General features: G+C 38.6%; 1 protein-coding gene and 1 pseudogene across 1 annotated transcript; both read right to left on the bottom strand.

Annotated features, from left to right (window-relative positions):
* Window positions 6,731–10,056, bottom strand: LOC102187207 (annotated as a pseudogene).
* Window positions 14,105–22,412, bottom strand: LOC102186946 (olfactory receptor 7A17-like). The gene is made up of 3 exons (XM_013976817.2): window positions 22,373–22,412; window positions 19,709–19,872; window positions 14,105–15,085 (listed from the first exon to the last, which is right to left on the bottom strand). The coding sequence occupies exons 1-3, from the start codon at window positions 22,410–22,412 to the stop codon at window positions 14,105–14,107; spliced, it is 1,185 nt and encodes a 394-aa protein (XP_013832271.2).

The raw sequence follows: 22,615 nt of genomic DNA, 5'->3' as shown, positions 1-22,615 counted from the left end.
TACCACCTCCCTCCCCATGCCATCCTTCTGGGTCATCCCAGTGCACCAGCCTCGAGCATGCTGTATCATGCATCAAACCTGGACTGGCGATTCATTTCATATGTGATATTATACGTTTCAATGCCATTCTCCCAAATCATCTCACCCTCTCCCACAAAGTCCAAAAGACTGTTCTATAAATCAGTGTCTCTTTTGCTGTCTCACGTACAGGGTTATTGTTACCATCTTTCTAAATTCCAAATATATGCCTTAGTATACTGTATTGTTGTTTTTCTTTCTGGATTTCTTCACTCTGTATAATAGGCTCCAGTTTCATCCAACTCATTAGAACTGATTCAAATGTATTGTTTTTAATGGCGGAGTAATACTCCATTGTGTATATGTACCACAGCTTTCTTATCCATTTGACTGCTGATGGACATCTAGGTTGCTTCCATGTTCTGGCTATTATAAACAGTGAAAGCAGAGAAATTTCATTTCAATATTTTCTTTATGGATCAGTGCCCCTTTGGGACATTCCATTTCCATAACTTGCTAAGAATTCCTTTACTGATCTCAGGATCTTTTTCAAGCATAATTTATACCATTTTTTATTTAAAATATCTTTCATTTAATTGAGGAATATATATTGACTATCAGACATTTTTCAGGCACTATTCAGGCAAGGATATTGAATACTGAGAAAAAAAAATCTGTATAATCCAGCAACAGAGAAAGCATACAAACAAATAAAATAATGATATAATAGGTCAGATAGTGATAAGTGTGATGAAGAAAACAAAAGCAGGTATAAAAGAGAGTGAAGAGCAGCCACTATTTTTTTATTTGGTGTTCTGGCAGGACTGCAGTCAAGATGATGTTTCAAAAGAGACCTCAAGGAAGAGACAGCAGGGAGAATGAACTCATCTGGGGAAGTGTATGCCTGGCAGAGGGCATGGCCCCTGCAAAGGTCCTGAGGAAGGTGCTTGTTTCAATCAGTCAAGTATAGGAAAGGAAGGCAGTGTCTGGTAGGGGAGTGAGAAAGATGGAGGGCAATGAGAGATCATGTCAGAGAATGTTGAGTAACAAAGTGACCTCCTTGCTGAAGTAATTTCAAGTCACAGATGTCCCTCTTCCACACCATGTACCTTTACACCTTATTAATCTGGTTGCAAAGACATCCCATGAATTGTTACCATCTGTTGGTTGAGTTCTGGCCTCTGTATTATTAAGGGTCATCTTGAAAATATAAGCCCAGTTACTTCTGCACAGAAATGAAACAGTCATTGTTTTCCTTGCTTGATTTTTTCTGTTTTTTGTTTTCATGCATTTTCTTAAATTTCTTTAAGAGGATTATTATATATATTTAGTTAGACAGTTTATAGATCTCTATTTCTTTAGGGGCATTCATAGGAGCTGTATTAGTTTCCTTGCAGTTTGCGCGTGTTCAGTCATGTCTGACTTTTTGCAATCCCATAAACTGTCTCGTACCAGGCTCCTCCACCCATGGAATTTTCCAGGCAGGAATATTGGAGTGGCTTCCCATTTCCTACCCAGTGGTCTTTTGGATACAGGCATGAACCCATGTCTCCTGTGTTTCTTGCCTTGGCAGCTGGATTCTTTACCACGGCACCACCTGGGAAATCCTGTAAGTAGTTTCTTTTTTTCCTTGAGTACTTGTGATCCTCACAGCCTTGCATCAGTGTACATTTAAAGAAGTTGGTATCTCTTCCTGTCTTGGCATAGAAAGTCCTTCACCAGACAGCCTGTCATGTTTCTGGATGAGCCAGATGGTTATGTCTTTTGGTCGGCTTCCTTCTGGAGTCCTAAAATGGGCAGGTCTTATGTCTGGGCAGGTGATTGATAAGGCCTGATGCTTGGACCCCTGGGGATAGACCTGGACTTTGGGTTTGTAGGGGTTGACGAGGCATCAGGGAACACTGGAATGGGCCTGGCAGTTGGGCTGCAAGAGCTGGCCTCATGCTGGGGTAGACTGAAAGCTCTGGTTAACAGGAGTCAGGCTGACTTGGTGCTTAGATGAGCGTGGAGCCTAGGGTCTCAGCAATCATATGGTATCCTATTCTCAGGACTGGCCTACAGTTTGGGTCAATGCAGGATGTGCTCAGGCTTGGGAGCATGGACATTGTTCTACTGGAGCCTCAGTCGGGGGAAGTCTGCCTGGAGCCTGAGGCTGCAGGGCGTGGCCTGGTGCATAGGTTACAATGAGGTCAGACAAACACTTCAGCTTCTTTCTGTCATGGGGAGGGTGTCTCTCTCCATGCTTTGTTGCCCACTTGTGGAAAAGTTGTAATGAGGATAACAGAAAAATGTCTTTACTAATTTTTTTTCTCGTATTAATGTACTATAATCAAAGGTGTAGAATCCTGACACTTACAAAGGCATTATTGTAAACAGACAGTTATTCAAATTGATGTTTCCAGTGGTAGAATGCTAGAAATCCCTATATACCTCATATCAAGAAGGACATGGCAACCCACTCCAGTATTCTTGCTTGGAGAATCCCAAGGACAGAGGAGATTAGTGGGCTACAGTCCATGGGGTCACAAAGAGTCAGACATGACTGAATGACGCGCACGCATACACACACACAAACCATCATATACCACATTACTGACATTACTCAGAGAAAATCATTCTCCTCCATCTATCACCTGTACTTTTAAAATATGTGTTGTTTAATGTATCTAATAGGGCTTCCCAGGTGGCACTAGTGGTAAACAGATCCAGCTGCTAATTCAGAAGCTTCAGGAGATGTGAGTTCGATCCCTAGGTTAGGAAGATACCCTGGAGGAGGACATGGTCACCCACTCCAGTATTCTTGCCAGGATAATCCCATGGACAGAGGAGCCTGATGAGGTCACAAAGAGTTGGACACAACTGAGCATACAGCATGATACTCTAATAAATTAGTTAAAAGGAAAAAATTAAATTTGAGGTATTAGTTAAAAATTAATGTCAGATAATATTTAGAGTGAAGTATGGAATATAGGTCTTCTAACTGAGAAGAAAGCAAAGTGCTATATATGAATATAGGAACTGTGACATTAGGTAAAGGGATTCACATTTCAGAAACTCATTTTTTCTGTAAATGGATAAACTGGATATAGACAAGGAGTGAACTGACCATAAATATGTTCAAGACAAAAGAACACGAGTCACACAGTTTCACAGATGAGCCTTAGAAACACAATGAAGAGACTTCTAGCTGAATAAAGACTCATCAAGTGGCAAGCAGGGCTCAGAACCACTCCCCATCATACTGTCTCATTCAAAAATAAAGTCATTATGAGAAGTTATTTTATGATATGTTGGTTTGTTATGCTGCAATAACTGATATTGATACAATAATTGATACAATAACCCAAAGGCACAGAACTGAGGGCAATGAAAATAATCTACTTGATCTTATTTTTGACATTTATTCTGATATTTGAAGATAGCATTTCTGATTGTATCATTATTTATGTTTATATCAAATCCCTGATAGCTCAGTTGGTAAAGAATCTGCCTGTAATTCCTGGGTCTGGAAGAGCCACTGGAGAAGGGATTGTCTATCCACTCCAGTATTCTTGGGCTTCCCTTGTGGCTCAGCTGGTGAAGAATCTGCCTGCAATGAGGGAGACCTGGATCCAATCCCTGGGTCAGAAAGATCCCCTGGAGAAGGGAAAGGCTACCTACTCCAGTATTCTGGCCTAGAGAATTCCATGGACTCTATGGTCCATGGGGTCACAAATGGTTGGACACAACTGAGCAACTTTCACTTTCACAAGTAACAATAGTAAAAAATGACTACACTGATATCCTTTCCAGCCACCTAGGAGAACTTGGAAGGACATGCACGTTGGTGCAGAAACTCGGCTGACCCTGAATCACATGACTAAGAAGATTCACATTGTCTTGGGAATCATTTATGATAATAAATACTGAAGAAATGTCCCTGTATAGGAGATATATAGTAGATGATTGTGGTTATTCACTGTCCCTCTAGTGTTCACAATGAAATATAGAAAAGGATGAGTTATTTTACTTAGAGCAATAGAAAGAATCATGTTTGTATGCATCACTGGAAGATTTCAAGAAAAAAAAGTCAGTAATTCAATGAAAAACCTTAAAACATACCTTCCAAAACTTCACACCAAAGAATAAACCCCCTTAAACAAGTGATGTATATCTTACTTCAAAAAGTAAATGAAAAAAAAAGAAAAAAAAAAACAAAAAGTAAATGTATATTTTGAAAAAGAAATACTATGCAGAGTGATACAAAGTATAAGTTAAAGCTTGCTTCATCATATTCAAGGTCATATGAATCCAATGGTTTATTCAAAAATCTGTTTTCGTGGAGACATCACTAGGAGACATGTATTTGGTAGACAAAGTCAGGGGCTAGTGTTGGCACTGCATATACAGGGTGTATAAGAGAAAAAGAATACCCACTTCATTATTCTTGCTGGGTATTAATTAATTGAAATTAATTAATTAAAATAAATGATTAGCTGAAATGCACTATATGTTAAATCTATATAATTATGAAAAACAACTGTTATTGATACACAAGAAGTTGTGCTTATATAGTGAAAAATGGTGGTCTCAGATTTTCCTCTCCTATAAACTTATGTAAATGACCTTGTTTTCTCAAATGTGTTCTTCTTTACCCCCATAGGTTTAGTACAGCCTATAGTTATGCTTTTAGGAAAACTAGGGGAAGGTTACATAGGATTATATATGACATTTGAGAAAAAAAAAAATCCTGAAAAATGCATATTGTCCCATGAGACAAATGAGATTCTCCAAATAGTTAATATTCAAGATTGGGAATAAATCTGGAATAATTGGAAGATAAAAAAGGGGGAAAATGTTCAATATCAGAGAGAGAATAAAACATAATAATTCAATTTACAAATTCAATGCAATCCGTATTAAGCTACCAGCCATATTTTTCACAGAACTAGAACAAATAATTTCAAGATTTGTATGGAAACACAAAAAACCTTGAATAGCTAAAGCAATCTTGAGAAGGAAGAATGGAACTGGAAGAATCAACTTGCCTGACTTCAGGCTCTACTACAAAGCCACAGTCATCAAGACAGTATGGTACTGGCACAAAGACAGAAATATAGATCAATGGAACAAAATAGAAAGCCCAGAGATAAATCCACACACCGATGGACACCTTATCTTCGACAAAGGAGGCAAGAATATACAATGGAGTAAAGACAATCTCTTTAACAAGTGGTGCTGGGAAAACTGGTCAACCACTTGTAAAAGAATGAAATTAGATCACTTTCTAACACCGCACACGAAAATAAACTCAAAATGGATTAAAGATCTAAATGTAAGACCAGAAACTATAAAACTCCTAGAGGAGAACATAGGCAAAACACTCTCCGACATAAATCACAGCAGGATCCTCTATGATACACCTCCCAGAATTCTGGAAATAAAAGCAAAAATAAACGAATGGGATCTAATTAAAATTAAAAGCTTCTGCACAACAAAGGAAAATATAAGCAAGGTGAAAAGACAGCCTTCTGAATGGGAGAAAATAATAGCAAATGAAACAACTGACAAACAACTAATCTCAAAAATATACAAGCAACTTATGCAGCTCAATTCCAGAAAAATAAACGACCCAATCAAAAAATGGGCCAAAGAACTAAATAGCCATTTCTCCAAAGAAGACATACAGATGGCTAACAAACACATGAAAAGATCCTCAACATCATTCATTATTAGAGAAATGCAAATCAAAACCACAATGAAGTACCACTTCACACCAGTCAGAATGGCTGCGATGCAAAAATCTGCAAGCAATAAATGCTGGAGAGGGTGTGGAGAAAAGGGAACCCTCCTACACTGTTGGTGGGAATGCAAGCTAGTACAACCACTATGGAAAACAGTGTGGAGATTCCTTAAAAAATTGCAAATAGAACTGCCATATGACCCAGCAATCCCACTGCTGGGCATACACACTGAGGAAACCAGAATTGAAAGAGACACATGTACCCCAATGTTCATCGCAGCACTGTTTATAATAGCCAGGACATGGAAACAACCTAGATGTCCATCAGCAGATGAATGGATAAGAAAGCTGTGGTGCATATACACAATGGAGTATTACTCAGTCGTTAAAAAGAATTCATTTGAATCAGTTCTGATGAGATGGATGAAACTGGAGCTGATTATACAGAGTGAAGTAAGCCAGAAAGAAAAACACCAATACAGTATATTAACACATACATATGGAATTTAGAAAGATGGCAATGATGACCCTGTATGCAAGACAGCAAAAAGACACAGATGTGTATAGTGGACTTTTGGACTCAGAGGGAGAGGGAGAGGGTGGGATGATTTGGGAGAATGGCATTGAAACATGTATACTATCATGTAAGAATCGAATCACCAGTCTATGTCCGATGCAGGATACAGCATACTTGGGGCTGGTGCACGAGGATGACCCAGAGGGATGTTGTGGGGAGGGAGGTGGGAGCGGGGTACATGCTTGGGATTGCATGTACACCCGTGGTGGATTCATGTCAATGTATGGCAAAACCAATACAGTATTGTAAAGTAAAATAAAGTAAAAATAAAAATTAAAAAAAAAAGCATCAAGAAAAAAAAAACCCATAATAATGGTAGTTAAAGTTTTTTAGATAAATGGAAGCAAAAGAAATAAAAATTCAGGAAATAAATAGAAACAGCAAGTTCTAGTTTCGAAATGTGATTCAAATAATCACAATTTACAGCAGTTCTTTAACACCAATTCAATTATCTCTTTTACAGTTTCCTTTGTAAGTAATATTTTCAGAGCTCTTTTTATGTCGTTATTCCTGAGACTGTAGATGAAAGGGTTCAGCATGGGTGACCACAGTGTACATCACTGAGGTGACTGCACTTGACTGTGAGCCATGGGTATTAGCAGAAACAATGTACACTCCTAGGACTGAACAGTAAAATAAGGAGACAACTGAGAGGTGAGATGCACAGGTGGAAAATGCTTTATACTTCCCCTGAGCTGATGAGATTCCACATACAGAGGAGACTGTCTGAGAGTAAGAGTAAAGAATACACGTGAAGGAAACACCACCAATCAGCACTCCTGCAAAATACATCACCAAGTCACAGATGGAGGTGTCAGAAAGGGCAAGTAGGACAACTGACTGGTTTCACAGAAAAAGTGAGGGATTTCATTGTTTGTACAGAAGGACAGCTGCACCACCATTAAGCTCTGTAGCAAGGAATACAAGAAATGAAATGTATTCCTCTGTACAAGGAATACAGGAAAATCTCATAATGTAAGATGACAGAACCAGAAGACCACAGAGCCGGGGTTTCATGATGACCATGTAGTGCAGAGGGTGACAGATGGCCACATACCAGTCATAGGCCATCACAGTCAGGATGAAGACATCCAGTCCCCCAAACAGTAAGGAAAACTATATCTGGATGATGCAGCCTTCGTAGGTTATCACTTTGCTGTGAGTCTGGATGTTCCACAGCATCTTTGGGATGGTGGTGGAGGTGAAGCAGATGTCTGCAAAGAACAGGTTGAAGAGAAAGAAGTGCATGGGGGAGGGGAGGTGGGGGTCTGAGCCGACAGCCAGGATGATGAGCAGGTTTCCAAACACAGTGATCAGATACACAGAGAGGAAAAGCCCAAATATGAGGGGTTGCAGTTCTGGTTCCTTTAATAATCCCAGAAGAAATCCTGAAACCTGTGTGTTATTACTGGTTCCATAAGGTAGATGTAATGACTAGAAAAGAAAAAAATAATATGACTAATTTTCATACAACTGGGCATTACTAGCTAGATGAAATATTACAATTAATTATATATATATAGCTTGCATATATTAAAGTTTTAAATTAAGCCATGTTTATACATATACACACACACACACACACACACACCAATGAGGAAGCCACTGCCTAGCAGCACTTGTATATAGGGCTAAACTGCAAACTTACATGCGTTCTAAATCACTTCAGTCATGTCTGACTCTTTGTGACCCTATGGATGGTAGAACACCAGGCTCCTCTGCCCATGGGATTCTCCAGGCAAGAATACCAGAGTGGGTTGCCCTCCAGGGGACTTCCCCAACCTAGGGATCAAATCTGCATCTCTTATGTCTTCTGCATTGGCAGACTGGTTCTTTAGAACTAATGGTGCCACCTGGGAAGCTCAACTAATATATATATGGAGAGAGGGAGGTCTATATCTAGATACAGAGAGAGACAGAGAAACAGTAACCCACTCCAGTATTCTTGCCTGAAAAATCTCATGGACAGAGGGGTCTGGTGGGCTGCAGTCCAAAGGGTTTCAGAACAGTCAGACACAATTGAGCAACTAAGTGAGCGCACGCACACACACACACACACACACATAGAGTTTGAATCTCATCCCCTTAAAGGAGTCTTTGTGGCTTCCCTGTCTGAGGTCTAGTCTCAGCTTTGTCCTACAAAAGTCCTACAATCTAATCATGAATGAGGAAAGAATATTAGCAAATATATTTCATGCCAGGTAGTGGCAGCTGCTATGAAGTGTTCACCCAGATGGTTTTGAATTTTGCCTGCAATGCAGGAGACCTGGGTTCCATCCCTGGGTTGGGAAGATTCCATGGAAAAGGGAATGGCTACCCACTCCGGTATTCTTGCCTGGAGAAGCCCATGGACAGAGAAGCCTGGCAGGCTACAGTCCACTGGATAGCAAAGAATTGGACATGACTGAGCAGCTAACACTCACTTTCGTAAGAGAGAGGGCTGTTATTTTTTATTGGGAATTCAGGAATTCTGTAAAAAAAAATGATATTTTAAAAGATACTTCAGTGAGAACACAGCAGGTGACAAGAAGTTACCAGGGTGCCATGTGTGTACTTAAGGGAAAAGAACCTGTGAAAAAACCTGAGGGTCATTTTTTCCCCAGATATCCAAGTTTCAAACTTAAGCCATTGTTTGGGAGAATGTAAGAAGGAGGTGGGTGATGAAGGGTTGTATTAGAGGATGCTGAAGAATAAAGTGGCTTCCCTGCTATTGTTGAAACTTCAAGACACGGGGAGTCCCTTGTCCATCTGTTCTTTGCATTGTGTATCCCCTGGATACCCAGATTAACTAATAAAGCAGAAAAAAATATGTAAATGATAAAAGAGATATCACTATGATATCAAGTCACGTTATCGATTCAAATCCCACTATAAAAATAAGCAAAGGGAATAAATCCACAATTTAGAAATGGAAATGCATAATATACAACAATAGTGGGAGATTTTTAAGGTGAAATGGTAAAAGAAACTTCTAAACTATATTAATAACAACTTTTGAAATTAAAAACTTGGCACTGCGTCTTGGATCTACCACATATTAACTGTTTGAATTTCGAGAGGCAACTGAACCATTCAAAAGTTTACATTTTTACCCAAATAGTGGGAATAGGGGTATTTATCCTCCTGAAAGTGTTACTCACTCAATCGTGTCTGACTCTTTGTGACCCCATGGACTGTAGCCTGTCTGGCTCCTCTGTTCATGGAATTCTCCAGGCAAGAGTACTGGAGTGGGTTGCCATTCCCTTCTCCAGGGGATCTTCCCAACCCAGGGATCGAACCCAGTTCTCTCACATCGCAGGCAGATTCTTTCCCATCTGAGCCATGAGGGAAGCCCCTATTCTCCTAAGGAGGTGGTTGACAATCTATGTAAAAAGATTAGCATGAACACTGGGCTTGGGTCCCTGTGTTATATAGCAGCTCCCCATTACCACTCTTGACAGTTTATATAGGTCAATGCTAGCAAACTCTGGGCTCTGGGCCCAGCAGGTGGCTCTCAGGAGACCTCAGGTAAACATGCATGGATTTGATCTTCTTGGACCATTTCCTGCAGTACCTCCTGGATTCGCCAACTCACCTGGTTGGGAACTCTGAGAGGAAGATCACTGCAAGAAGGTCCAAACTCTTCCTGGATGGTAATAATGGAGACTGAAGCTCTGGCCCCACAAAAGACAGTGGAAAGGAGGCTTGCATGAGTCTCCCAACCAAATTTAGAACTGTAACAGCAATAACCACGGTCCATTCAGTGCAAAGTTGTACAGACTGAGGGATGCAGCAGAGGAGATATTTACAGCTCCCCCATCTACTAATCAGCACATTCCCTCTTTCTACTCCAATCTCTAGGCCCATGATTTCCCTATGGGACACTGGTCTGAACAGGGAAGGGAATGTCCTGGAGATTCTGTGTTCCCAAGAAACCAGGATAGAGTCAAGAGAATCCACTGCTAATTAAGATCGTTCTTCCTCATGCACTTTGCTAACTTCTTCAGTCTAACCTTTGAAAAATGCCTCATCCCAAACCTGATTTTCTCCAAGTTTAGGAATAGATTGCATCCCTTCCTGGAATAGATCCCTTGACTCTTCAAATATTGACTTGTAGTAGAGACACAACCCCTGATGTCTAGAAAAAATTGTTCTTCTCCTCTTCAGCAAACACAAGGAGGAGAACCGTGTTCCTTTGATATAAACCTTGAGCACTGTACATCTTGGCTTGGTGACACATTGTCCAAAATCACTAGGAATGTCTTAATTATATCACAAGTTGAGTTCTGATTTAATCCCTCATATTGAAATGTTTGCTCATTGTAATGAATATATTTATATTCTTTTCCTACTATAGTCTGAATGCAAAGTAGGGAAATAAATAGATTCTTCCCTCTAGCTTCCAGAGGAAATCCAGCCCTGCAAACATGTTGATTTTAGTCCAGAGAAACCCATATCAGGCTTCCAAACTCCAGAATTGTCAGAGCATAAATTATTTATTTAAATCACTGGTGTGGTAATTTTATCTTAACATTAGAAATTGAATACAGATTTTTTTCCCAGTAAAATTTTGTTCAGGAAATGGAGATTACACTTCTCATTTCATTTATTGAGCTTCCCCTGGGGAAAGATATTTTGTGTTATAATCTCATCTTAAGTGGGAAGAGGAAATTTAATTTCAATCTGGGGATATTCAATCTCTTTATCTGACAGAGATTTTCTCATGGCATAAATGTAAACTTGCTTCATATTGTGATGTCCATGAGGCATTAAGATAGGAAAAGTAATTATTTAATTTGTTGTCTACCATTTACACTATATTTTGTGCCCAATTTTTACATTATTTGCTTTTATATTCAGTCTAGTATTCATTATTTTTACACATGTATCCTCTCCATCTTTCTCTCACATTTCCTATCACATAAAACATGAGACTGTGTACAAGTCAGTGTGCATATGTTTATTTGAAATAAAACTTTATATAAAGGAACACATATACACATGACTATCTTCTTTGAAGATTTTATTTGGACCCATCAAAATACATTCACACATTTCAATTGTTTCTTACAACATTTGTCTGAAGCTATGTTTACTATCCCACATTTTCTTCAGAAACAAGGACTGTAAGACCTGGGAGATTAAATTTTTGACAATTTCCTAAAAATGATATTAGGGTTATTGTGAACTTTCTTGAGCTATACATAAACAGAACTGTGCAGTGTGTCCTGTTATTTCTGTAAGACTTCTATATTTTGTTAAAAAGTACATTTTAACTATGTGCAAATTATAGGGTGTAAATAATGCCAGTGAGTCTATCATTGTTGTTGTGCAGTCACTAAGTCTTGTCCTACTCTCTGTGACCTCGTGGACTATAGCACGCCAGGCTCATCTGTCCTCCACTATCTCATGGGTTTTCTCAAACTCATGTCCATTGAGTCAATGATGCCATCCAACCATCTCATCCTCTGTTGCCCCTTCACCTTCTGCCCTCAATCTTTCCCATCATAAGTTTCTTTTCCACTTTTCCAATGAGTCAGCTCTTCGCATCAGGTGGCCAAAGTATTGGAGCTTCAGCTTCAGCATCAGTCCTTCCAATGAATTATTCAGGGTTGATTTCCTTTAGGATTTAGTTTGATCTCCTTGCAGTTCAAGGAACTCTCAAGAGTTTTCTCCAGCACCACAGTTCAAAAGCATCAATTCTTTGGCACTCAGCCTTCTTTATGGACCAACTCTCACATCCATACATGACTAAATAAGTCTGCTGCTGCTGCTAAGTCACTTCAGTTGTGTCTGACTCTGTGCGACCCCATAGATGGCAGCCCACCAGGCTCCCCCATCCCTGGGATTCTCCAGGCAAGAACACTGGAGTGGGTTGCCATTTTCTTCTCCAATGCATGAAAGTGAAAAGTGAAAGTGAAGTCACTCATTCATGTTTGACTCTTAGCGACCCCATGGACTGCAGCCCACCATGTTCCTCCATCCATGGGATTTTCCAGGCAAGAGTACTGGAGTGGGGTGCCATTGCCTTCAGGAAATAAAATACAGCTGGGCATGGATCAAAGAGGAACCTGAACCCTGGGTACCCGATTCATACTGAGCAGAGGTAGTGGATGTCTCCTCTGCCTGTGAAAAAGGAAAATGTAGATATAGGGACTCTAGTACTAAATTAAGGCAATTCATACTTGATGCGCTTTTTTTACAATAAAATAGAAGATAAAATAGGTGAATAGCAGAAACTGATAATGTATTTGTTCAAGAGAGAAGAGCACCATGACCACATCCTACATCATTAATGAGACGTAGAAGCACAGGGTAGAGACCCAGATAGACTCTTGAGGAGAACAGCAGAGCTCATGACAACATTTCACCATAGAATCTGATCACTGGCTTTTTGGATATCTGGCACAACATTAGCTAACTTATCTCTAATCAAAGTGAACAGAATTGAGGGCAATGATAATAATCTGCTGCTGCTTACTTTTGGCTTGTTATCATATATGAAAACAACATTCACAGCTTCTTTTCAGACAGCTGTATTAAAATGATTATCTTATTAGGATTCCTTTCCAGGTAACCAAGAATGATTGAAAGGATATGCATTTTTGTGTAGGAAAACTAGTGACCCTGATTTATATGCCTGGACAAGAATTCAAGCTCTTGCTTGAGGCATGCTTTGACCAGAAAGATGAAGAGATTTCTGACCATTAAGGGGGTATTTAATGAAAGATACTGATAATGATTAATCAGGATACCTTTTAAATCAGGGAGTTATTTTATTCAGAGCAATGCAAGGAGGAGCCATATTATCAGCAATATCAATAGAAGGAACATGACAGGCTTCAGTCCTTGGGGTCAAAAAAAGAGTCAAACACAACTTAGTGACTAAGCAACAACAACAGTTCAAGGTAATATCAATTCACGCTTTTATTCTAATTTTTGTGCAGAAATCACTAGGAGACATGTATTTGATAATCGATTTTAATCAAGAGCTAGTGTTGGTGCTGTATACACAAAGGTGAGTTAGAGAAGAGGAGTACCCTAGTCAGGAGAATAAAAACAAATAACCTGTTATAAAGCACTGTATGTTAATTTATATTATTATGAAAAGCAGCTAAGTTAATAATACACTATGACTGGTGAACATATAGTGAAAAACTGTGGTCTCAGATTTTCCTGTCATATAAACTTATCAACTGACTCTTTGGTAAGGACCCTGATACTGGGAAAGATTGAAGGCAGGAGGAGAAGGGGACAACATGGAAGAGGATGAGATGGTTGTATGGCATCACCAACTTGATGGACATGAGTTTGAACAAGCTCTGGGAGTTGGTGATGGACAGGGAAGCCTGGCATGCTGCAGTCCATGGGGTCACAAAGAGTCAGACATGACGGAGCAACTGAACTGAACTGTTAAACTATCAATTGTCTCGGTTGCCAAGTGTGTTTTTTCATAGAGTTTGTACAACCTAGTACTCTTAGGAAACCTAAGGAAATATTGCATGGGATTACATTTTTCATTTGAGAAAAATTATTAAGAATTGCATATAGTCCTATGAGATAAATGGGAATGTCCAAATATTTCTTTTTCAAGATTGCAAATAAATTAGGAATAATAGGAAGACAACAAAGGTGAAAACTCTCAATATCACAGAGAGAAGAAAGCTTAATACAGTGAATTAACTTGTATAGATAAACAGAACCCAAAGAAATAAAAATTCCAGAAGTAAATAGAAAGAGCAAGTTCTACCTTCAAAATGAAATTTTAAAAATTCAGCATTTATGGCTCTGAGTTTTAAGCCCTGCAATCAGTGGCAGTTCTTCAGCCCCAGGACACTTAACTCTTTATTAGTTTCCTTCCCAAATATTTTCAGAGCTTTTTTAATGTCTTTATTCCTGAGACTGTACATGAAGGGATTCAGCATGGGTGTAACCACACTGTACATCACCGAGGCAATCATACTTGAATGTGAGCTGTGAGTATCAGCAGAGGTAAGGTACACTCCCAGGACTGAACAAGAGAATAAGGAGACAACTGAGAGATGAGATGCACAGGTGGAAAATGCTTTATACTTCCCCTGAGCTGATGAGATTTCATTTATGCAGGCAATTATCTTAGAGTAAGAGTAAAGAATAGCAGCAAGGGAACCACCACCCAGCACCACTGATACAGAATATACCACCATGTCACAGATGAAGGTGTCAGAACAGGCAAGTTTGATCATCAAGTTGGCTTCACAGAAAAAGTGTGGGATTACCCGCTTTGTACAGAAGGACAACTGCACCACCATTAAGCTTTGCATCAGGGAATATAGGAAACTCATAATAAAAGATGACAGAACCAGGAGACCACAGAGCCGGGGTTTCATGATGACCATGTAGTGCAGAGGGTGACAGATGGCCATATACCGATCATAGGCCATCATGGTCAGGAGGAAGACGTCCAATCCCCCAAACAGTAAGAAAAAATACACCTGGGTGATGCAGCCTTCATAGGTTATGACTTTGCTGTGAGTCTGGATGTTCCACAGCATCTTTGGGATGATGGTGGAGGTGAAACAAATGTCTGCAAAGGACAGGTTGGAGAGGAAGAAGTACATGGGGGTGTGGAGGTGGGGGTCTGAGCTGACGGCCAGGATGATGAGCAGGTTTCCAAACACAGTGATCAGGTACATGAAGAGGAAAAGTCCAAATATGAGGGGCTGCAGTTCTGGTTCATTTGATAATCCCAGAAGTAGAAATTCTGAAATCTGTGTATTATTACTAGGTCCATAATATTGATGTGACAACTAGGAAAGAAAAATATATATATATATATATATGACTAATTTTCATACAAATGGGTATTACTAAAATAGGTGGAATTTTACAACTAATATTTTTAAGTTAAGCTACATATGTGTGTGTGTGTGTGTGTGTGTGTGTGTGTGTACATGCATACTAATTGGCTCAGCTGTGTTCCACTCTTTGCAACTCCCATGGGCTGGAGCCCACCAGGCTCCTCCGTCCATGGAACTTTTCAAGCAAAAACACTGGAGTGGGTTGCCAATATATATATTTGCTATGGAATTCACCCTGTTAAATGGGTCTCTATGACTTCTTTGTCTATGAATTTTTGTCTTGGACTTTGCCTTTCAAAAATCCCTATAGTCCAATCACAGAGAAAGACTGTAAGCAAATATATGCCGCACTGGGTGGTGTTAGGTGCTATGAATAAAGCAAAGAAGCAGGTATAAAAGTGAGTGGATGGCACTTATTTTTCACGGAGAGTTCAGTTAATCTGCTAACTAGATGATGTTTGAAAACAGAATTTAAGGAAGACACAACAGGTGACAAGAGTTTATCAGGTCATGTACATGTCCTGTAGGTAAAAGAACCTGCAATGATACTGAAGATCTTTTTCTAGATATTTAAGCTCAAAAGTAAGCCAGTGTTCAGGGGAATGTAAGAGGGAGGGTGATAAAGGGTTGTGTCAGAGGATGCTGAAAAATAATGTGACTTCTGTGCTATCACTAAAACTTCAAGACACAGGGAATCCATCATCCAATGTATTGTTCCTTGCTCTCTGTACATCTGCTTGATGCTCAGAATAACTAATAAAGCAAATATATGTGTATAATGTATATATACGCATATACATCTATCTATCTATCTATCTATCTATATATATATATGTTAGTCTCTCAATTGTGTCTGACTCTTTGTGACGTTATGGACTGTAGCCTGCCAGGCTCCTCTGTCCATGGAAGTCTCCAGGCAAAAATACTGGAAAGGGTACCCATTCCTTTCTCCAGGGGAGGATCTTCCTGACCCAGAGATCAAACCCAGGTCTCCTGCATTAGGGGCAGATTCTTTGCTGTCTGAGCCACTAGGAAATATATGTATATACATCTCCAGATTGAAAAAAAAGAGTTATATCTTTATGATAGCAAGTCATCCTATCAATTCAACATCTCACTAGAAAAATCAGTGAAGAGAGTAAACCCAGAACTTGCAAATGGAAATGCACAATATACAAAAATAGTGAAAGGATTTTAAAGGGAAATGGTAAAATACACTTCTAAATTGTATTAAACACATATCTTTGAAATTAGGAAACCTTTCATCAAATCTTGGATCTACTACATAGTATCTATTTATAAGAGGCAATTTAATAATTCTATATTTTTACGTGTTTACCCAAATAATGGGAAGAGTTGTATTTATCTTCCTGAGGTGGCTGACAATATATGCAAAAAGATTAGCCTCACCTTCTTATTTGCAAAAGAATGGTTGTCAGTGGTGATGAGTCTCCACATTCAGTCCTGTGGATGACAGGGCAAAGAAAAATCTGCTTGATGCAAGTGTTTAAACAATAAATAGGAAGCTGACCCTGCAAGATGAATGTGCAAAGGGCAAAATGATGAAAGAAAGTGTGAAAGAGTATCCAGGAGTTTTCAAAATGTGAGTAGCACAGCCATAGCATCGAATATTAGGCAGACATTGAAATATTGAATGAGCAAAACACTAGTGGACTGGAGGCAAGTCCATGAGGTATTAATGAGTAAGAAGGAACAGTGGACACAAGGAAGAAATAAGACTGCACTAAAATATAAAGAGTGTGTATGACATGCACATAATTCTATTTATTTATTTGAATAAAAGTATATGAAAATATACTTTAATATATATATGCAAATGTATATATTATATATAGATTATACATCTATAGGAAAAGAAGTTTAAAAAGAACAAAGAATTTATAATGTAGAGAGTGTCAGTAAGAATTCAATTAGACTAGAATTAGTGGTTTTTACACAGGTCAGGAAGCAACAGTTAGAACTGGACATGGAACAACAGACTGGTTCCAAATAGAAAAAAGGAGTACATCAAGGCTGTATATTGTCACCCTGCTTATTTAACTTCTATGCAGAGTACATCATGAGAAACGCTGGACTGGAAGAAACACAAGCTGGAATCAAGATTGCCGGCAGAAATATCAATAACCTCAGATATGCAGATGACACCGCCCTTTTGGCAGAAAGTGAAGAAGAACTAAAGAGCCTCATGATGAAAGTGAAAGAGGAGAGTGAAAAAGTTAGCTTAAAGCTCAACATTCAGAAAAATAAGATCATGGCATCTGGTCCCATCACTTCATGGGAAATAGATGGGGAAATAGTGGAAACAGTGGCTGACTTTATTTTTCTGGGCTCCAAAATCAATGCAGGTGGTGACTGCAGCCATGAAATTAAAAGACACTTACTCCTTGGAAGGAAAGTTATGACCAACCTAGATAACATATTGAAAAGCAGAGACATTATTTTGTCAACAAAGCTCTGTCTAGTCAAGGCTATGGTTTTTCCAGTGGTCATGTATGGATGTGAGAGTTGGACTATAAAGAAAGCTGAGCACAAAGAATTGATGCTTTTGAACTGTGATGTTGGAGAAGACTCTTTGAGAGTCCCTTGGACTATAAGGAGATCCACCCAGTCCATCCTAAAGGAAATCAGTCCTGAGTATTCATTGGAAGGACTGATGCTGAAGCTGAAACTCCAATACTGTGGCCACCTGATGCAAAGAGCTGATTCATTTGAAAAGACCCTGATACTGGGAAAAATTGAAGGCAAGAGGAGAAGGGGATGACAGAGGATGAGATGGTTGGATGGCATCACTGACTCAATGGAAATGGGTTTGGGTGGACTCCAGAAGTTGGTGATGGACAGGGAGTCCTGGCGTGCTGCAGTTCATGGGGTCGCAGAGTCGGACACAATCTGAGTGACTGAACTGAACTGAACTGAATCAACCATATGAAGCAAAATTGAATGAGAATCCATCCAAAACTAACTCATACAGCAAAATTGTATAATAAAAATTTGACAGTAACATCATGGGTCTCTGGCTTGGAAATGTAAGGATATAAGAGAAGGTCTTTTAAACTCATGGAAGAAGCAGTGCAGTGTAAGGATATATGGGAAGGTGTTTTAAACTCATGGAAGAAGCAGTGCAGTGCCTGGTTTATTTTCATCCTATATGAAAATATACTGATTCATATAAGTTTATGCAATGCAAGAGACACGAGAGATGAGGATTTGATCCTTTGTTTGGGAAGATTCCCTGGAGGAGAGCATGGCAACCCACTTCAATATTCTTGTAAGGATAATCCAGAGACAGAGGAGCCTGGAAGGCTACAGTTCATAGGGTCGTAAAGAGTCAGAGATGACCTAGTGACTGAGCACGCTTCCATACATACAGAAGAATATTCACTTCCATTTTTGTTTCTATCAAAGATCTTCAAGAATACTAAAGTGACAGCTCAATTTTTCAGTAAGGAAAAATATGGAGAAAACAGAATAGACTGAGTGATATATTTGACCACACACTATGAATAAACACTCAGAATCCCTTACATATACACTTGTACATTCATAAAAGAACTCAGGTTTAAACAGAGATTTAGTAGAAAAACTCCAGTTCCTTGTTTGGAACAATGTAATCAAAAACAAGGTGGGATGAGTTGGGAGAATGGCATTAAAACATGTATACTATCATGTAAGAAATGAATCGCTAGTCTAGGTTTGATACAGGATACAGGATGCTTGGGGCTGGTGCACTGGGATGATCCAGAGAGATGATATGGGGAGGCAGGTGGGAGCAGGGTTCAGGATTGGGAACTCATGTACACCCGTGGCGGATTCATGTCAATGTATGGCAAAACCAATACAGTATTGTAAAGTAAAAAAAAAAAAAAAGAATAAAAATTCTCCAACACTTCCTACACAAATGTAAAGATTTTTTATAGACTATAATAGGGAATACAAATGAAAAAGTAATCCATAGATAGTATTCAGCTTCACAGAAAAATAATTGCAAAATAAAGCTATTTAGCATACTGCTTTTTAATTCTCAAAGATATTTTTTAATCTGAATACCCAAAGTGAAAAAGAGATAATGTGACATTAATGTATCATGAACTTTTATTACAAAGTAATATTTGCAAGAAATACATTGGTCTGGATCTTTCTTACAAATATAGAAATGTTTCAAAAGTAGCCCATCTTAAAAATTTTAAAAAAAGAGAAATACCCACAATTCGTTGGACTACCTCCACACCAAATGCTTTATATTTACTTCCTTTTTCTGCAAAATCCCTTAGATAAGTCCCGGTTTTACTAGAAGCACTGTATGCCAGCCATTCTTGACTCTAATGGGTTACCTTCATTTAATAGTCAACAGTCTCGCCTGTGAAGTTCATGCTCACGTCCCTCTTCAGCATGATAAATAAATATATTAATTTATTAATCAGAAAAGCTAACAACTAGAAATCTCTTAGCACTGGGCCCAGCAAGTGGCTATCAGGTGACCTCAAGGATATGCACTTAGATTTGATTTTCTCTTATCTTTTTCTGCAGTACCTCCTGGACTCGCCAACTCACCTGGTTGGGAACTCTGAGAGGAAGGTCACTAAGGGGAACTCTAAACTCCTCCTGGATGGTTAATGATGGAGACTGAAGCTCTGGCTCCTCAAAAGACAGCAGGAAGGAGAGTGGCAAGAGTCTCCCAGCCAGACTTAGGACTCCAAGAGCAACTACCACGCCCCCTGCAGGCCAAGGTTGTACAGGCTAAGGGGTGCAGCAGAGGAGATGTTTATAGCTTCCCTTGTCTGCTCATCAGCACATTTCTGTCTTATTACTCCAAACCCTAAGCAAATGCTTTCCCAGGGGGACATTAGTCTGAATACGAAAGGGAATGTCCTGGAGATTCTGGGTTTCCAAGAGACCAGGTTAGAGTCAAGAGAATCCACAGTTTATTATCATAGTTCTTCCTCGGGTACATTCTGAATTATTCAGTCTAATCTTCCAGCACCTCATCCCAATACTGGCTTAAGATTTTCTCCAAATTTAAGACTACATTACATACTTGTATAGATTAGATTCCTTGAGTCTATAAAGTGTTTTGTAGTAGAGTCACAGCCCCTGATGTCTAAAGAAAATTGCTCTTCTCTTTAACAAGGACAAGGAGGAGAACTTTATTCCTTTGATAAAAACCTTGAGCTCTGCACACCTCAGTTTCATGCCACATTGTCCAAAATCATTTGGAATTTCATAATTATATCACAAGTTAAGAATTATCATTTAGTCCTTCACATTGAAATGTTTGTTAATCATAAGGTATACATTTGGATTTTTTTCCTCTATAATATTTACTCAGAATAGGAAAGTAGTTATGTTCTTCCTTATAGCTTCCAGAAGAAATCCAGTACCACAATCATTTTGACTTTACCCAATGAGACTCATTTCAGTCTTTTGACCTCCAGAATTGTAGGAGCACAAATGTGTTTGTTTAAATCATTAATGTGGTAATTTTACATTTGCATTAAGAATTTGCTATAGATATTTATTCAGCTTCCCTGGTGGTTCAGTTGGTAATCTACCTACAATGTAGAAGATACCAGTTCAGTCCCTGGGCCGGGAAGATCAGGTGGAGAAGGAAATGGCAACCCATTCCGGTATTCTTATCTGGAGAATCCAATCGACAGAGAAGCCTACAGTCTGTAAGGTCACAAAGAGTCAGATACGACTTATTGACTAAACCACCACCAACACCATAGACATTTAGCCAATAAAATTTGGTTCAAGAAATTGAGATTACATTTCTGAATTTATTCATTTAACTTCCCCTGGGGAAAGACATACTGTGTTGTAATCTTATCTTGAGTAGAAGAGGAAATTTAAATTCAATTTGGGGATATTCACACTTTCTAGACGATAGAGATTTTCTCATTTCATAAATGTAAATGTGCTTTAGATTGTGATGTCCCTGATATACTAATATAGGAAGAGTAATTATTTAATTTGTTGTCTACCATTTATGCATATTAATTCTTCTGATCCAAGGACATATGATATTGCTCCATTTATTTGTGCCTACTTCCACTTCTTTCATTAAAGTCTTAAAAACGGTTTAGTGTATAGGAATTTGACCTCTTGGTTAAATTGATTTCTGAATATTTTTACATCCTTTTTGATGCTATTGTAATTGAGAGTTTTCTTTTCTAGATTGTTGATTGTAGTGTATATAGACATAATTGATTTTTACATATTGATTTTCTATCCTGCAAAGTTACTGAATTTGTTTATGTGTTCTAATGCTTTTTGATGGAGCCTTTAGGTTTTCATATAGATAGATAGATAGAGAAACTTATCTTCTTCAAACAGACAAATTAATGTTTTTCTTTTCAATTAGGATGCCTTATTTTCTTTCCTATGTACTCTAACTAGAACTTTCAGGACTATGTTGAATAGAAGTGGTAAGAGTGGACCCTCTTGTCTGTGTCTGATCTTAAAGAATATGTTTTCAATTTTTCACCAGTCACTATAATGTCATCTATGGGCTTTTCATATATGGTCATTTTACTGTTGAGGTTCATTCTTTCTATATTCACTTTGGCACAATTTTTATCACTAAAGAATGTTGAATTTTGTCAAATGATTTTTCTGCATCTATGGTTATTAACATATGATGTTTACTTTTAATTCCATTCATATGGTGTGTTACATTGATTGATCTGCTTTTGTTGAACCACACTTGTGTCCCAGAGATTAATCCCATGTGATCCTCGGTTATGATCCATTTAATGCTCCACAAAACTTGGTTTTGTGGATACAAGTATCTTGTTTAGAAATTTTCATGTATATTCACCCAATATATTGGACTGTAGTTTCATTTTTCCTTCTTTAAAGATTTTTGAACTTTTAAAAATAGCTTTATTGAGATATGATTCATATGCCATACAATTCACCAATTTTTAATATAAATTTATTTATTTTAATTGGAGGTAATTACTTTCCAATATTATATTGGTTTTCCCATACATCAACATGAATCCACCACGGATATACACGTGTTCCCCATCCTGAACCCCCTCCCTCCTCCCTCCCCATACCATTCCTCTGGATTGTCTAATATCATAAATGAAACCAATCACACAGTCCAGGTTCGATGCATGATACTGGATGCTTGGGGCTGGTGCACTGAGACAACAATTCACCAATTTTATATGTATAATTCAATTTTTTAACACATTCTTAGATACCTACAACCGTCAACAGTTTTAGAACATTTCCTGATAGAATTCATGATGCCGTTGTTAGAATCTGCTTATCTATGATGCCGTTCAAGAGTCCTGGCTGCTGTTATTCCAATCTCTCCCCACCCCCTTGTCATGAAGTTTATGTCAGTTTCCTGGATGGGCATGTAATAACTCAGTCTCCTGCACAGCTGGGGAAGCTGGACTGTCACTCATTTGCTCTCACGTTTTTTGTGGGAGAAATCACAGGACG

Source organism: Capra hircus, chromosome 7 (assembly GCF_001704415.2).
Source record: "Capra hircus breed San Clemente chromosome 7, ASM170441v1, whole genome shotgun sequence".
Classification (NCBI taxonomy): Eukaryota; Metazoa; Chordata; class Mammalia; order Artiodactyla; family Bovidae; genus Capra; species Capra hircus.
Note: the sequence above shows the minus strand (reverse complement) of the source record. Positions and strands in the feature narration are given on the sequence as shown.

Excerpts from the sequence above, each read along its gene's own strand:
- LOC102186946 (XM_013976817.2), bottom strand. The coding sequence starts at position 22,412 with ATGAATTCTATCAGGAAATGTTCTAAAACTGTTGACGGTT. Across the intron at positions 19,873-22,372 it reads TTCTAAAACTGTTGACGGTT|GGGGCGTGGTAGTTGCTCTT; the intron begins GTAGGTATCTAA and ends CTTGGCCTGCAG. Across the intron at positions 15,086-19,708 it reads CTCTCAGAGTTCCCAACCAG|TTGTCACATCAATATTATGG; the intron begins GTGAGTTGGCGA and ends TTTCTTTCCTAG.